The 18,479-nt window shown below is 36.2% G+C and overlaps 1 protein-coding gene and 1 non-coding gene across 2 annotated transcripts in view; both read right to left on the bottom strand.

Annotated features, from left to right (window-relative positions):
• The window catches only part of ADAMTS19 (ADAM metallopeptidase with thrombospondin type 1 motif 19), a 256,274-nt gene that overhangs the window by 159,892 nt on the left and 77,903 nt on the right, over positions 1–18,479 (bottom strand). Inside the window, exon 7 of the mRNA XM_081501839.1 lies at positions 16,244–16,287. Within this exon, the coding sequence (XP_081357965.1) occupies positions 16,244–16,287 (44 nt within the window). The remainder of the gene's footprint in view (positions 1–16,243; positions 16,288–18,479) is intronic.
• On the bottom strand, positions 7,913–8,019 carry LOC145511745 (U6 spliceosomal RNA). The gene has a single exon (XR_014058126.1). It is a non-coding gene; the product is annotated as a U6 spliceosomal RNA (small nuclear RNA).

Consider the following 18,479-nt stretch of genomic DNA (forward strand, 5'->3'; position numbering starts at 1 on the left):
CCATCCTAAAGGAAATCAGTCCTGAATATTCATTGGAAGGACTGATGTTGAAGCTGAAACTCCAATATTTTGACCACCTGATGCGAAGAACTGAGTCATTTAAAAAGACCCTGATGCTGGGTAGGACTGAAGGCGGGAGGAGAAGGGGATGACAGAGGGTGAGATGGTTAGATGGCATCACTGACTCAATGAACATGAGTTTGAGTAAACTTTGGGAGTTGGTGATGGACAGGGAGGCCTGGTGTGCTGTAGTCCATGGGGTCACAAAGAGTCGGACGCGACTGAGCAACTGAACTGAACTGAACATAACTGGGCTCAGGTTTCATGTTCAAACTTTCAAGGCTTCTGGGGGCTTTTTGTTTCATTGTCCAATTTTCACTATCAATTTTCAAAGCCTTTTCATTAATATTCAAATCTATCCTATGTGTTTGTCAACAAGGGACTGAGGTAGCCCCATGGCTTGGTAGATCATTTCTCAAAGAAACTTTAGGATCATATTCACACATACACAACTTCAAGGTGAATAAAGGGACTGGTAAACAATTTTATGGGGTCACCCTCCCTAGTTTCTTCCTCTCCATTTTCTCCCTGGTATTTTCCATGTCCCTGTGGTTCTCATTTTATTCCTGTTTCCAGAAAGTTTGGGCTCTAGTTACGTCACTGAGGGCTTCCCTGGTGGCTCAGACAATAAAGAATCCACCTGCAATGCAAGAGACTCAGGTTCAATCCATGGGGCAGGAAGATTCCTTGAAGAAGGGGATGGCTACCCACTCCAGTATTCTTGCCTGGAGAATCACATGGACAGAGGAGCGTAGCAGGCACAGTCCAGGGGTTGCAAAGAGTCAGACACGAGTCAGTGACTAACACTACTTCGCTAAGCTGTGTACTTCTCACGACTATATTTACTTCTGAGTCTCTGTAATAGGAAGACAGAGGCAAAAAAGGCAATGAGAATAAAAGCTCTGCAGATCAGAGAGGAAGGTTCCTCTCTCAGATTTTTGTGATTCTTATTGCTGCTACTGTTGTACCCACCATCATTATCATAGAATTGTTTTGCAGACAGGTCAAGAGAAAATGTAGGCAATTTTCTTAAAGGGGATATTTCCCCTACTTTCTCTGAGCATTAGGGAGACCTTCTTCTTCCTTGATTTAAGCTAGAAATATTCTTGAGAGCTCTCTCTACGTATGGCCTAATGACCATTTGAAGTTTGGGCTGTGTGGAGTCCAAAAGAGAGAGAGAAAAATAATAAACTCACTGCTGGATTGGTGGTACTTCAAATTCTTGTCTTCTTCCCAATCTGCATGCTACTATTTACTTTTTAAAATCCTCAAATAGCTGTTCCATTCTCCCATGTTTAATAGCTGTATTAAACGAAAGAGAAGGATGGAGTGTGTTTACTCCAGTACTAGACAGTTTCTTCTTGGCAAAAACAGACAGTAAGAACAAGAGTCTTGTAATTTTAAAGATAATTATCTGTGGAATTTTATTACTTTTACAGTGCAAATGAAGCATCTCGATAATCTCAATATTTTCTAGAGTCATTACCAGTCCAATCACTTAAAGACCCGAATTGGGAAGACAATGGCAAATGCTAAGTAATAATTTTGCTGCATCATTAGATTATTTAAGTATTATAGACATAGATCTTTGCAATATCTAGAAAAGCATTTTCTTTTGTATGAGTTTATATAGTTTCTGCATTTTTACCATGTAACAACTGATAATATTCTATATACCATGACAGAACTGACCCACTAACCATTTGCATTAAAATAATACAGGTTACCTTAATATTATTACATACTAATAAGCAAAAAATGATGAATAAAAGCTATCAACTTCAATATTTTTATTGAAGAATAAATTATAAAGAAAAAATTGTAGTGAGATCAAGACCAGGCCTTATGATCATAAAAAGATTATTAAAATTTGATGACAGATAATATTCAGATTTAAAAAAAACTAAGTTTTTTCAGTACTCATGAGACGTACCAATGCATTTATTCTTGAAAGTTATGAAAAACTAACTGTGGAGAGAAAGCTGGCTCAAAATAAAAAGAAGAAGAAAGAAAATGGGATTTTTTTTTTTTAAGTTACCTACTCAAGAGTAACAAAGGATAGCAAGAAGGAAAAGATTTTTTTTTAATGTGTAATTAGTTTCATTTTAGTCACCACTGTTAACTCTAGCATCTAGAACCTAGTACACTTTCGGGCACAGAGTAGGTACTCCAAAATATTAGAGAAAATTGAGTACACGAAAAAAAAATATAGAGAGAGGGAGACAGAGAAGTAGAAGATCATCTGAAATGAATCAATGAAAATTGACTAAGAAGGACAAACAGGAAGCAAAGTTCTTAATATCATCTACGTATGTTCCCAGACCTTTGGATATTAGAATTTAGAACACGATGAAGATTATCATCATTTTTATACCTGATATCTGAGACTCAGACATTAATAATGTACCAATAACCAATGCTTTGTGGTCATCTGGATTGAAAGAAAGGACTGCCAAGAATGGTGTGAAACCAGCTTCTAATACACACAGTGAAGTGCATATGTTGATTTCTAGTAAGTTTAATTATTATTACTGAGGGATTAAGTATTTAAGTTAGCAAAACAATAGTTATAGATTAAGATTTCTGAAATACGTACTTTTTAATATATCATATACAATTTTAATTAATGCATAAAACTGTCTCAAAAAAGTTCATTAACAATAGAATGATCATATAGGCAGTCTGCCTGGGACAATCCATTTTATGCTTTTTTCCAAGCATAATTATTAATTATGCCTCCTTTAACTTTTCTAAGTGTCTTAGTATTAATTATGATAGGATCATCTTATCAATAGATGAACATTACAGGCATTTATATTTCAAAGCTTGAGTCATGCCCTGGGCCAGCAGGATTCCCTTGCATTTTCTTATTTTCTTTGCTGGAGACCCAAAGATTGGTGCCTTTTCCTATACTCTATGCTGGTACCACCCAATTTACCTTCTTTGAAACCAGTTTTCCCCACCTCTTTTTTTCCTGCTCCACAGGTGTTCAGACCCATTTCACTTTAGTTTGCTTTTGTTCATCACTGATGAGACAAGGGAAAAGCAATATTACTTGCAAAGATTACAGGAATGTAGTAAATCCTTACAAAATCCTCTTGAAATCCTATCACTGTTGCACTGTCCCATCGGGTTTGATAAGTGAAAATCTCTTTGAATCTCCTCCCCTAACTTAACAAACATGTTCTTATTTCTTATTCTGCTTTTCCAAGAGGGTCATATTCTCCACTTTCATCTGTAACGGTGTCATTTTCTTCTAGTGTATAAATCCCCAATTGATGTATAATGATATGAATCCTTTAGTCTGAATATGTTACTTTCCTATTGCTACATAACAAATTACTTAAGTATGCAGTGACCTAAAATAACCCCCATTTATTACTGCACAGTTCTACTGGTCAGGAATCTGGGATAGTTTAACTTGGTTCTCTGCTGAGGGTCTCACAAGGCCATAATCAAGATATCATCCAGGCTGGACTCTTTATCTAAAGGCTCTGGGCAAGTACCAGCTTCCAAGGTTGTTGGCACAATTCAGTTCCTTGGCTCTGCTTTTTAAAGGGAGACTGTTAAGATTAGACCTTCATGCCTTAAGTTTAACTGAGGGACTGTAATTACACCTGCAAAATCCCTTTCAGCAGTACCTAGATTAGTGATTGACTGAATAACCAGGGTATAGGAATCTTAGGAGTGTCATCTTTAGAATTCTGTCTACCACACTGAACACATTCCATCTGCATTTCTAAGAACATCTACATTTAAAACTGAGCAACAAACACTCATGACAACATATCTCACACAAATATGAGGACTTAGGGGTATCCAAACCTGACACTAGTTTATCTAAAATTATATACATTTAAGGCTGATACATTCTTTAATATATTTGATAATTTCTAATTATACATCCCACTAGACTGAGTGGGCAAATCCCCCCCCAATATCATCCCCAATAAATGTATTTGAACTCCCTTGAAGACATAATTATGCTACCAATTCACTGAGAAAGATTTATATAATAAAAGCTGCTGCTGCTGCTGCTGCTGCTAAGTCACTTCAGTCGTGTCTGACTCTGTGAGACCCCATAGACGGCAGCCCACCAGGCTCCGCCGTCCCTGGGATTCTCCAGGCAAGAATACTGGAGTGGGTTGCCATTTCCTTCTCCAGTCCATTAAAGGGAAGAGTGAAAGTGAAGTCGCTCAGTCCTGTCCGACTCTCAGCAACCCCATGGACTGCAGCCTACCAGGCTTCTCCGTCCATGGGATTTTCCAGGCAAGAGTACTGGAGTGGGGTGCCATTGCCTTCTCTGATAAAAGCAGCCGTCCCCAACTTTTTTGGCATCAGGGACCAGTGTAGTGGAAGACAATTTTTTCATGGACCTGGGGGCTTCGGGATGATTCAAGTGCATTACATTTATTGTGTATTTTATTTCCATTATTATTACATCAGCTCCACCTCAAATCATCAGGCATTAGATCTTAGGGGCTGGGCACCTCTGTAGTAAAAATTAACTTAATTGTTTGCCTAGACCAAAGAATTACAAATTTCAAAATAGTAAATTATGGTTTTTCAGTAGAAAAAATACATATTTCTAACCAAAAGGGTATTAAAGGAGAGTCAGTAATTTCTTTAAGTATTTTCAGACTCTGAAATTCTCTATTCTTTAGGTGCCACAATGCAAGAAAAATGCCACAACTGCTGTTTAATGAAAATTAAGCTACTTAAAAGAAACTGGCATGACCTCTTCTTCTCACCCAATAAAAATGATTACTTCTGCTAAAATGTGGTTTGGAGAACACACTGGTGCTTGAAAAGGGAAGTGTCTGGAGATTCTCACATGTACAGTGTCAACATGAAAAGATTTATTTCAGTATATTTTAGTCTCTGAACATGTTTCTTTTGTGGCAGTTGCTTCCTAGGTGGTCTGTATGCCAGTTTGACAATTTGCATGTATATAAAATCAGAATTATTCAGAAGCTTACAGAAGAATAAACCATCATTCCAACCTGCTGAAAGACAGAAAAAAGTTTATTAATAATAACAAAGCAGTAGAACGCAGGGAGCATTAAAGTATCCCTGAATTGGATATCTGGTGGTTAAAAAATGCATAGCTTCTTTTATCAACGTGTGTTTAAGAATACTCATGGCTGGGAATTCATATTGATCAACATGGGCCTTTGCCAGCACTAAGCATTTACCAATTTTCTATACTATAAAGTCCTTAAAAGATTTCATGAAAACAATAATCCCTGATTACCAATCACTGCCAGGTTACGGGAGAATCTTACAGTATGTTCTTCAGAATTTTAGGAGATGTAGCATCTCTTCAGGGGGTCTTCTAAGATCTTTCTAAGAGGCCCACAAAGTCAAAACTGTCAACATTCACACTAATGGTGCAAAAGCAATGCTAGGTAAAATTGTCTTCACTGTCAGTCATTTTATTTTTCACTGAAACTTACCCTCAGGGGAAAATGTCAATTTCACTTTTTATATGTCCCGATGAAGCAGTAATACATAATTTTGTTAAATCTGAACTCCTGAGTACATGCATTTTTTTAATGTTTTATATAACCCAAAGAAGTAAGGATAAAACATTTTCACTGAAGACTAAAAATATCATGTTGTCTCTAAGAAAACTACTGGGAGATGTCTGAGTTCTGAGCTAAACTCACTGTGCTTTTCGTTGAACACCAGTTTTACTTGAAAGAAAGTCTAACAAACATTAAAAAAAGAAAGGTTATTCAGATTTGGGAATCTGGCTGACACCCAAAAATGAACAAAGTGAATCTGTCATTCCAAGGAAACTAACTGATGGTACTTGGCAATAATAAAATTCAAGCTTTCAAGTGAAATTAGAATACTGGGAAACTTTTATCTGCCACTGAATGCTTCGCAGCTTCCCAAAATGTGAAGAATTTTTCTGATGAGATCGATAGTGATACTGACAAATATGATTTTTATATATAGAGAGTGAAATGTGTCAACATTTAGATTTGCCTAATTAGTGAACCAATATTTTGCAACCAACGATGCTCTAAAATGCTATACATAGTAAAAACATCCATTTAAATTGTAAGATATACCAACAGATAATAATGTAACAGAGTATAAATGTTTACTGATATGTATTTAGATTCTACACTGCTATAACCCACTAATAATCAAGACACTACCACTGAGTTTTAGTGTACTTTCAAATAAGAACGTTCACAATAATCTGAAAATACCCACTCATTTCTGAACTACATATCTTTGAGGCCAGATTTTCCTCATACACTTAGACTAAAATAACAAATACCAACACTTTACATGCAGAAGCAGATATAAGATTCTGCTGCCTTCTACAAGCCAGATCTAAAGAGATTTGCAAAAATATAAAACAAATTCATGTCTTCTCACTGTTTTGTTTTTTTTTTAACACTAATTCTCCAAATCAGTGCCATGGCACATGTGAATATTGAGGAAGTGGATTTGTGTGACCAAGTTGCAGCTGCAGCATGTATAAAAATATATACAATAATACTTTTAAAGTTTATTTTTTAATGAAATTTCACTTCTAGCATACAAATGCTAAAATAAATAGCAAACATCTTAAATGCAAGGCTTGGTATATAAGTGAGGAAAATACTCCCATGGGCCTAAAGAAATAAAAAGTAAAATGCACAATTTGGAGCTGGCACTAAGGTACTTGGTTGCCTGAGTGCATTCACCAAACTCAAATCTAAAGGTACTCAGCTTTAGACACCACAGTGAGACAAAGACTGTGACTTGACATACACAATGGAAAGAAAGCTGTAAAACTGTCACTATTTGCATATGGCATGATATCAGATAGAGAAAATCCTAAAGACCTCACCAAGAAACAGAACTAATAAAATAATTCAGTAAAGTTGCAAGATACAAAATCAACATATAGAAATTTGTTGCATTTATATAAACTAATAACAAACTATTAAAAGAGAAATGTAGAAAACTATCCTATTTACAATCTTGTCAGAAAGAATACAATAACTAAAAATAAATTTAACCCAAAGAGGTGAAATATCTGTACTCTGAAAACTGTAAGACATTGAGGAAAGATATAGAAGATGACATAAACAAATGGAAAGATACACAGTGCTCATGGACTGAAAGAATTAATATTATGAAAATGTCCACACTACCCAAAGCAATCTATAGTGGTAATTCAATCCCTATCAAAATGCCCATAGCATTTTGCACAGGACTAGAGCAAACAGCTTGAAAATACATATGAAACCACAAAAGACGTCTGAAAAGCCATAGCAATCTTAACAAGAAGAACAAAGTTGGAGTTACCATACTTTCTAATTTTGGACTATATTACAAAGCTATAGTAATCAAAACAGTATGGTACCAGCAAAAAAACTGACACATAGATCAATGGAACAGGATCGAGAAACCAGGTAGATCTTATGAAAAGGAGTTTGGACTGATAGTTGAATTCTCAATAGCAACAATGGATGCCAGAAGGCAGGTGGACTAGATCTATGATGTGCTGAAACAAAACAATGTACCCTGAATATTAGGATTCTACACCCAGTTAAAATACCTTTCAAGTTCCAATTCATTATTGAACAGAAATAGTGAAAATAAAGTCCTCTCCTTATTTCTGATTTCAAATGGGATCCTTTTAATGTTTCCCTATTTTAAAAAATACACTCATATATTTTCTTGTAAATATCTTTAGCCTTGTTAATAAAGTTCCTACTTTGTCCTATTTTGCCAAAAGTTTGCTTTTTTGTCATGAATGTATTTTTTTTTATTTTTTTTAATTAGTTTATTTATCAATTTTTTAACTTTACAATATTGTATTTGTTTTGCCATACATTGACATAAAAATATGGAATACTTCATGAATTTGCATGTCATCCTTGCACAGGGGCCATGCTAATCTTCTCTGTATTGGTCCAATTTTAGTATATGTGCTGCCGAAGCAAGCACCATGAATGTATTTTGAATTGCCTGAAAGATATTTTCTTTATCCACTGTGATGATCATATGGTTTTTATCTTTAATTGGATTACATACTTATATTTTAAGATTTTCTAATGTTAAACTATCCCTCTATTTCTGGAATAAATCTTAAATAAAATAACCCTACTTGGTTATTTTAAAAACACATTGTGAGATAATATCTGCTAATGTTCGATTTAGAATTCTTTTATTTCCTGAGTGAGAATGGCTTATTATTTTTCCTTCTTACACTGTCCACTTTAGAATATGGTAAGAAATTTATATGGTTTTAATTCACTTTTTCCTGCTGTCTACAATAGCTTGTATAATACTGAAATGATCCAGTCTTTGGAATTTTAACAGAAATCTCTATGAAATCATCAGGGTTTGGCATTTTCTTAGAAACATATTAAACAACTGATTATTTCTGGTAGATTGTTAGTGAATGATATAAGATAATTTTTGTCTAGTCGCTTAGCTAGAAATGATCAACTATAATTAATCATGCTTGTTAGTACAGACACAGTTTGTTGTTCTTTATATATACTTATGTATCATGATCCAAATTTTAATTTTTTATCTAATCCCAAACCCTTCACCAGTTCTTAAAACTAATTATAGAGACAGAATTTTTGATCCCACAGTCCAAAGACTTAAGGATACCATACTTCCTTATTCCTTCTTTATAAGTTATGGGAGGGAATAATTAATTATTAGAAAGTATGTTCCTTTTTTATGGTTGTAATACAAAATATCACAAATTTGATTGCTTAACATTCCCAAACTCATTATCTTACAATTCTCTACATTAGAAGGTTGATTTGGATCTCACTGGCTAAAACCAACATATCACAAGGCTGTCTGTGCTACCTTCTGAAGACTCTAGGGGAGACTCTGTCTCCTTGCATTTTCCAGATTCTAGATAATTCTTCATCTGAGAATCTCTGCCTCCATCCTCAAAACCAGTAATAATGAGTTGAATCCTTCTTACAGGCACATCTCTCTCTGTGTCTTTCTTCTGTAGTCATCTCTCTCCAACTCTGAGCTTTTATGCCTCCCTGTTCAACCTTTAAAGACCATTGTGATTACACTGGGCATACCAGACGGCCTAGGATAATCTCCTTCTTTTAAAATAAGTTGACTGGGAGCCTCAGTGTCATCTGCAAGCTTCATTTCCCTTTACTATGTAACTGAACATATTCCCAGGTCCCAGGTTCATTAAAACATGAACATCTTCAAGGATGCTTATTTTGCCTGCCCAGAAAGTAAGGCAACTTTGCTAGTAATAGCTGGGACTTGCATCCAGAATTATACTTTATTTCTCTTTAAATTTAAGAATAGCATCATAGTTCATCCAAACCTAGGAACTAAAAATTCTGACTTAAACTATGACACAATTCTAATAGTGCACTGACTTCAAAACTAATCTTAGTTTCAGGGATGTTAAAACTGAACACACATTCATTTGAGAATTGACATTCTGTTGGCTAAAATATTTAACAGCATTTTTTTTTCTCCAGGTATCTATATACTCACCAACTAACCTGCCTAATTAAAACAACAAGAAAGAATGAGGTTGAGGTGGTAAAACAACTTTTACTTTTTACCCTATAAACAGCTTTTCAAACATAAACTTAATAAATAAGTTTAACTTCTCAACTGAAACATTTATTTATAATATTCCATAACACTGATACAGTCTGGCTCCTAAAAGTACATATATCTTTTACACCAGTAAATAAACAAAACATCCTATTGTTTCAAAGTTTACATGCTGAAAGTAAAAGTACTTTCCAATATTATATTTGCCACTTCTTTCTACATTTTAATGTATACAATTTTATTCTAAAACTTCACTCAAAGGTATGTTTCTCATCTTTAGATTTCTAGTTGTATTGTCCCTGGGTACACAAATGCATTTATTGCAAAATTCATACTTAAACTGAAGAAAGTAGGGAAAACCACTAGGCCATTCAGGTATGACCTAAATCAAATCCCTTACGATTATACAGTGGAAGTACAAATAGATTCAAAGGATTAGATGTGATAGACAGAGTGCCTGAAGAACTATGGACAGAGGTTTGTAACACTGTATAGCAGGCAGTGATCAAACCATCCCCAAGAAAAAGAAATGCAAAAAGGCATAGTGGTTGTCTGAGGAGGTCTTAAAAATAGCTAGGAAAAGAAGAAAAGTGAAAGGCAAAGGAGAAAAAGGAAAGATAAACCCATCTGAATGCAGAATTCCAAAGAATAGCAAGGAGACATAAGAAAGGCTTCCTAAGTGAACAATTCAAAGAAACAGAGGAAAATAGAATGGGAAAGACTAGAGAACTCTTCAAGAAAATTAGAGTACCAAGGGAACATTTCATGCAAAGACAGTCACAATAAAGGACAGAAATGGTATGGACCTAATAGAAGCAGACGACATTAAGAAGAGTGGTCAAGAAGATAGAGTAGAACTAAAAAAGAGCTTAATGACTCATATAACCACAATGGTGTGATCACTCACCTAGAGCCAGACATCCTGGAGTGTGAAGTCAAGCAGGCCTTAGGAAGCATCACTATGAACAAAGCTAGTGGAGGTGATGGAATTCCAGCTGAACTACTTCAAATGCTAAAAGATGATGCTGTGAAAGTGCTGCACTCAATATGCCAGCAAATTTGGAAAACTCAGCAGTGGCCACAGGACTGCAAAAGGTCAGTTTTCATTTCAATCCCAAGAAAAGGCAATGCCAAAGAATGTTCAAACTACTACACAATTGTATTCATTCCACATGCTGGCATGGTCATGCTCAAAATCTTCCAAGCTAAATTTCAACAGTACATGAACCAAGAACTTCCAGATGTTCAAGCTGGATTTAGAAAAGGCAGAAGAACCAGAGATCAAATTGCCAACATCCGCTGGATCAGAAAAAGCAAGAGAATTCCAGAAAAACATCTACTTCTGCTTCAATGACTACACTGAGGCCTTTGACTGTGTAGATCACAACAAACTATGGAAAACTGACTTCAAGATATGGGATACCAGACCACCCTACCTGCCTCCTGAGAAACCTGTAAGCAGGTCAAGAAGCAACGATTAGAACTGGACATGGAACAATAGACTTGTTCTAAACTGGGAAAGCAATACATCAAGGCTGGATACTGTCACCCTGCTTATTTAATGTATATACAGAGTACATCTTGCAAAATGCCAGGCTGGATGAAGCACAAGCTGGACTCAAGATTGCTGGGAGAAATATCAATAACTCAGGCATGCAGATGATACCACCCTTATGGCAGAAAACAAAGAAGAACTAAAGAGCCTCCTGATAAAGGTGCAAGAGGAGAGTGAAAAAGCTGGGTTAAAACTCAACATTCAAAAAACTAAGATCATGGCATCCAGTACCATCACTTGATGGCAAATACATGGGGAAAAAAATGGAAACAGTGACAGACTTTATTTTCTTGGGCTCCAAAATCACTGCAGATGGTAACCCAGCCATGATATTCAAATACACTTGCTCCTTGGAAGAAAAGCTATGACAAACCTAGACAGTGTATTAAAAAGCAGAGACATTACTTTGCCAACAAAGGTCCGTCTAGTCAAAGCTATGGTTTTTCCATTAGTCATGTACGGATGTGAGAGTTGGTCCATTAAGAAAGCTGAGAGCCAAAGAATTGATGCTTTTGAACTGTGGTGTTGGAGAAGACTCTTGAGAGTCCTTTGGAGAGAGTCTCTTGTAAGGAGATCAAAGCAGGCATTCCTACAGAAAATCAATCCTGAATATTCATTGGAAGGACTGATGCTGAAGCTGAAGCTTCAATACTTTGGCCACCTGATGCAAAGAGTCCAGCTCATTGGAAAGACCCTGATGCTGGGAAAGATTAAGGGCAGGAGGAGAAGGGGACGACAGAGGACAAATGGTTGAATGGCCTCACTGACTCAATGCACATGAATTTGAGTAAGCTCCAGGAGATGCGAAAAACAGGGAAGCCTGGCATGCTGCAGTCCATGGGGTCGCAAAGAGTCGGACATGACTGAGTGACTGAACAATAACAATAACACAGATGCACCATGCTATAAAGGAATGCTGTCTCTCATTATAGAAAAATCTGAGACAGATTGCAACCGTGTGGCATTTACTAACAGTGATGCTGGACAAATGTGTAACCTCTCCACCGGGAATAAAATGATGTGAAATGATGTGATAGAACTAGTGCCTACTGAGTGCTGATTAAAAACTAGCTGTCTTTATAAAATCAGTAATACAGTCTTTGTGAAACCTAATTCAATAGTGGGGAATTCAAACCTTCAAGGTGTTAAATAATGTGCCCACATTCATGTCTGTAAAAAGCAGCAGAGACTGATTTGAATCTAGATGTCTGACTTCAACATCCATGCTCTGCTCTGTTTCAGAGTTCTCTTCAACTGTAAAGTAATAATGATAAAAAAAAAAAAAACTAGAGAGTTTCAGAAAATAAATGAGAAAATATCCATGGAAGTGTTTCTCAAGTTACAATGAGCAGTATCAGCATCACATTGCTTTTAAAATATAAGCATTTCTCTCCATGTACAATTCAAATTAATAACCTGAATTCAAAGTTTTTAACTACTGTCCTTCCCCTCTCAGTATACTTAGGAAAGTAGGGGAAATTTTCATGGTAATCATTCAGGCCCATATTATCCAAACCAATAAATACTAAATCTACTTCTTTCCTTTCTCCTTTTCTTTCAGTATTTTCAACATAATACCCAATGTGAAATGAACTGACTTCACATCAGAAATAGATAAAAGAAGAAAGAAGGCATATACAAACTTAAGAAGGCATCTGACCGAAAAAAAAAATACTGCATGAAGAGATTTACAAGTGTGTATCAATAGATATTTAATTGATTTAAGCCCTAAATCTCTTCTGTTTTGTTATGCTATAGATTGAGAGCTGTAGGCTACACATGCTTATTTAATTTGGGTGACAAATCACAGAGCAGTTTATCAGTACTCCCTTAATAAGAGTGGGAATTATTAATATTGCTCCATATTCTTCTTCTCTTATAAAAGAGTATATAAATATCATGAAGCTCTATGCCTTAGGCGGCAATTTCCAGAAATGAAAAGCTTTAAATTGGTTTAAATAGAAAGGGCTACCTGGGGCTTCCCAGGTGGCACTGGTGGTTAAGAATCTGCCTGCCAATTCAGGACATATAAGAGACGTGGGTTCATTATCTGGGTCAGGAAGATGCCCTGGAGAAGGAAATGGCAACGCTTTCCATATTCTTGCCTGAGAAATCCCATGGACAGGGGAGCCTGATGGGCTACAGTCCATAGGGTCGCAAAGAGTCAGATATGACTGAGCATCTGAGCACAGTAAGGATATTTATTGGCTTACACATTCAGAAGCTCAAAGGCTAGACTGGGTCCAAGGCAAGGAGAATGCCATCATTCAACAGTGTCACTGAGGATAAAGACACCCTTCATCTCTCCATTGTGCAGTGTATGAATTCATATTTACCTGAAGACTAATTTCTTTTGTGACTATATTGATCAGGGTTGCATCCTATCTTGTTTACATGCAGTGGGACAGATATGACCAGGCTTCAGGCATGAAAAATGTTCCTTTCTTCAGATTCACGAGGCAGACAAGTTATAGGTCACATAGGCCAACCATGGCAAGGCCATATGCTGACCAGCTTAGGCCTGAGGCCCAGAAATGATCCCTCTGATCAGCCTGTATGAATCACGACCCATCCACAGAAGTGTATCCTTTTCTACCTGGCATGTGGCTGCACAGTGGTGGATGTATGAGTGATAGGGTGGCAACCACCACACCTACTTCACACTGCTGCTGCAGCTGGTGCTGTTGCTAAGTCGCTTCAGTCGTGTCCAACTCTGAACCTACTCACAGATGGCAGCCTACTGGGCTCCTCCGTCCCCGGGATTCTCCAGGCAAGAACACTGGAGTGGGTTGCCATTTCCTTCTCCAATACATGAAAGTGAAAAGTGAAAGTGAAGTCGCTCAGTCGTGTCCGACTCTTCAGGACCCCATGGATTGAAGCCTACCAGGCTCCTCCATCCATGGGATTTTCCAGGCAAGAGTACTGGAGTGGGATGCCATTGCCTTCTCCCTACTTCACACTAATGTCTCTATAAATCTTACCAGTGTAGGTCCCTAGGCAGAAGCATGGTCCCTAGGCAGAAGCATGGTGAAAAGACATTTTATGTGGGGACAGGGATTGGGATGAAGAGAATACCTTCTGATTTGGTTGCTAAAAGTTTTCTCATTTAACCTCCCCTGGGAAAAAAAATCTCATATTTTTACTCTGCTCAAGATTAAATATGAACAAAGACCCCTGTTTCATATTTGGGATGAGAAAAAGAAATGCCGAAAGATACAGAGGGGAAAACTAGGATTTAGCGATGCCAGAGGAGACCATGAAAATATAAGTACTCAGACACAGAGGGGGATATCAGAAAGGGCATCAGATTTTTCACATTCTACGCTATATTGAAAACCAATTTTTATCAAGCTCTTAATGGACAAGTGAACAGCACTGGGAACTGGTTACATCACTTTGCTGATGAATCATACATATTTTAATTACACTAATAATTTCAAGTATACCAAGCTTCCTCATTATCCAAATGTGCTTCAGCCCAGAATAAACATGCATGCTATTTTCAATTAGCAGATTTAGCAAGATATAAAACATAGTCATAGTCAAAAAGAAATCGGTTTTCCTCATATTAGTAACTGCTTTCTTAGTCCACGTGTACATGCTTTAAAGAGGTGGTTAGAGTCCATAATTATGGAATATATTGCCTGAGTTGCTGATTTTTCTCAGCTCTAATAAGGCAAAAAGTTGATCTGTCTATATTACAAGAAGGTTTTGGGGGCAATATAACTGTTTAAGTAGAGGAAAAGGTAATTATTTTGAGACGAACTTTCTTAGTAATCAAATGCTTCCATGGTTAGGTTGATTAAAACTATATATCAAGATTTAATTTCTGAAAATTCAGCCAAGACAAGAAAACAGCAGGAAGCAAGTTAGTCAGTTAACATTAGGAAGATCATCTCTAGATCTATTCAGCTTTTCCTTAGGTGTCCAGCTTGTTTTACTTTTACAGTCCTTTCTGAATCAAATATTCCTTTGATTCCATCATCCTCCACTTCATACTCTTAAAACTATTTTTCACTTATTATCTCAGATTTAATCATCTGAGGAAGCTGGTAAGAACTTAACAGAACTAGTTAGTTAAAATTATATTTTTAAGTACCACTGATACTTAAAAAAATAATTTATTCTCTTTTTCCCATTTTTTTATTGTTTGCCTCACAAGAAATAAATGATACTTCAGTGATGGCTAAATTAAAATACTTATTAAACTAAAGCAATGAACCCCACATGATATATCAAAACCAGATCAAACTCTTAAAAGTACCTTAACAATAACCCAATAGCAGTACCTTAATAAAATTATACGTAGTGTCTTAAAACTAAACATACATATAAATAGTTGTATAATTTTATCTATCTATAGTTTCAGCTCTCTGTCTAGATACATGACTTAAAACTATACATATATATAGTTATATTTTACCTATCTACAAGTTCATCTATCTGTTTAGATAAGTCAATTTATATACATGAATTTATACTAGCATAAATGTAGTCATTCTCTGAAAACTAAAAACTGTGGTTTATAGATTCTATTAGCTATACAGTTATGCCTTAGGGATTTTAGATATCCAAGACAAAATATAGAAAATTCGCTACTTTATGTACAGAAAATCCTCATTAGTTGGGCAAATGAGATGGACTTTCTTTCATGCAGTCTGCAAAAAGCTTCAAATGTATGTAACTCAAAAATAAATCCATTAGTCAACTCTACTAACATTAACATATTTGCCTCCGTTTATGAATAATAACATAATTTAATTGAATCCATGTGTATATTTCTGAGAAAAAACACAAAGAATAACTCATGCTATTTTTAAAGCATCATTTACACTTTTATCCACTATATAGTACACATATGTCTTCAAGTTGTGTCACTAATAATTGAATTGGTGACAAATAATTAAACATATAGGTTGAAAATATATATCACTGACATTCTAAAAATATTTCACTATAACTAGCACTTTCAAATAATTTTCTACATTTAAACAAATGATGTGTTTAAGCTCCCCAGATCTCCTCCAAAGTGTAAAAATTTTTATATACACTTACCAACAGTATCACATGGTTCATCTTTGTGTACACAGAAATCTTTCCTGGAAAGAAAAACAGAAAATATTGTTTGTTTCACAAACAACAAAGTATATGACTTATTTTTAAGAGTTATAATGAATAACTGAACAACACTCTTTATCTCCAAGAATTTAATAAAACTGAAAATAGGATTAACTAATTTTTAATTTTAAGAAAATGTGAGCATAATTAAATTACTATGATACCTTTTACCTGATATAATCCTGCAACATTGTGTCCTGTCCCAGGGATTGAACCCATGTCACCCGCACTGCAGACGGATTTTTTTACCAGTTGAACCACAAGGGAAGCCTTTAGATAAAATACTATTGCACATTTCATAGACTATAGAATACTATAAACATAACTTCTATGAGCACTGGGAAATCAAAATATTCATGTGGCTTGCTTTGTTGCAGTGGTCTGGAAACCAAATCTATAATATCTCCAAGGTATGCCTTTAACTCCATCTCAGTTTTTGAAATCTCAAGTTAGACAGGTTTTTCTAAACCATTAGGGCTCATTTAGATTTACCTATATATTTGGCAACTTTTTTCTCAGTAATATCTTATATCATTTACTTTCTAGAGAGACTGTTACTCTTTAAGTATATCCTTCAGTATATTCTTCAGTGAGGACCGATGAATGCTAATTAAACAGTCCCAGACCGTTTACTTAATTCTCATTAGTCTGCATTTATTCACAATGGAAGAGTACAGTGACTGTAGAACTGTAGGCTGACTTTATCAGCCCTCAACACACTGAAGATATTTCATTTTATTCTAGCATTTATAAAAAAGAAGTCTGTAATCAACTTGCAGTTTTCATTCAAATCCCAAAGAAAGGCAATGCCAAATACACTCACTACTGCACAATTGCACTCATCTCACATGCTAGTAAAGTAATGCTCAAAATTCTCCAGGCCAGGCTTCAACAATACGTGAACCGTGAACTTCCAGATGCTCAAGCTGGTTTTAGAAAAAGCAGAGGAACCAGAGATCAAATTGCCAACATCTGTTGGATCATCGAAAAAGCAAGAGAGTTCCAGAAAAACATCTATTTCTGCTTTATTGACTATGCCAAAGCCTTTGATTGTGTGGATCACAATAAACTGTGGAAAATTCTGCAAGTGGTGGGAATACCAGACCACCTAACCTGCCTCCTGAGAAATCTGTATGCAGGTCAGGAAGCAACAGTTAGAACTGGACATGGAACAACAGACTGGTTCCAAATAGGAAAAGGAGTATGTCAAGGCTGTATATTGTCACCCTGCTTATTTAACATCTATGCAGAGTACATCATGAGAAACACTGGGCTGGATGAAGCAAAAGCTAGAATCAAGATTGCCAAGAGAAATATCAATAACCTCAGATATGCAGATGACATCACCCTTATGGCAGAAAGTGAAGAGGAACTAAAGAGCGTCTTGATGAAAGTGAAAGAGGAGAGTGAAAAAGCTGACTTAAAACTCAACATTCAAAAAATGAAGATCATGGTATCTGGTCCCATCACTTTATGCAAATAGATGGGGAAACAGTGGAAACCATGACAGACTTTATTTTTTTGGACTCCAAAATCACTGCAGATGGTGACTGCAGCATGAAATTAAAACACGCTTGCTCCTTGGAAGAAAAGCTATGACCAACCTAGACAGCATATTAAAAAGCAGAGACATTACTTTGCCAACAAAGGTCTGTCTAGTTAAGGCTATGTTTTTTCCAGTAGTCATGTATGGATGTGAGAGTTGGACTATAAAGAAAGCTGAGAGCCAAAGAATTGATGCTTTTGAACTGTGGTGTTGGAGAAGACTCTTGAGAGTCCCTTGGACTGCAAGGAGTCCATCCTAAAGGAAATCAGTCCTGAATATTCATTGAAAGGACTGATGTTGAAGCTGAAACTCCAATACTTTGGCCACATGATGCGAAGAGCTGACTCATTTGAAAAGGCCCTGATGCTGGGAAAGATTGAAGGCAGGAGGAGAAGGGGACGACAAAGGATGAGATGGTTGGATGGCCTCACTGACTCAATGGACATGAGTTTGAGTAAACTCCAGGAGCTGGTGATGGACAGGGAGGCCTGGCGTGCTACAGTCCATGGGGCGGCAAAGAGTCAGACATGACTGAACAACTGAACTGAATTAACTTGCTCTTATTTCATTTGGTTTTGTTTAATTTTTTATAGAGAATCGACATATAACATTGTTTCTGGTTAATTT

Source organism: Giraffa tippelskirchi, chromosome 6 (assembly GCF_054371585.1).
Source record: "Giraffa tippelskirchi isolate mGirTip1 chromosome 6, T2T-mGirTip1v1.2.pri, whole genome shotgun sequence".
Classification (NCBI taxonomy): Eukaryota; Metazoa; Chordata; class Mammalia; order Artiodactyla; family Giraffidae; genus Giraffa; species Giraffa tippelskirchi.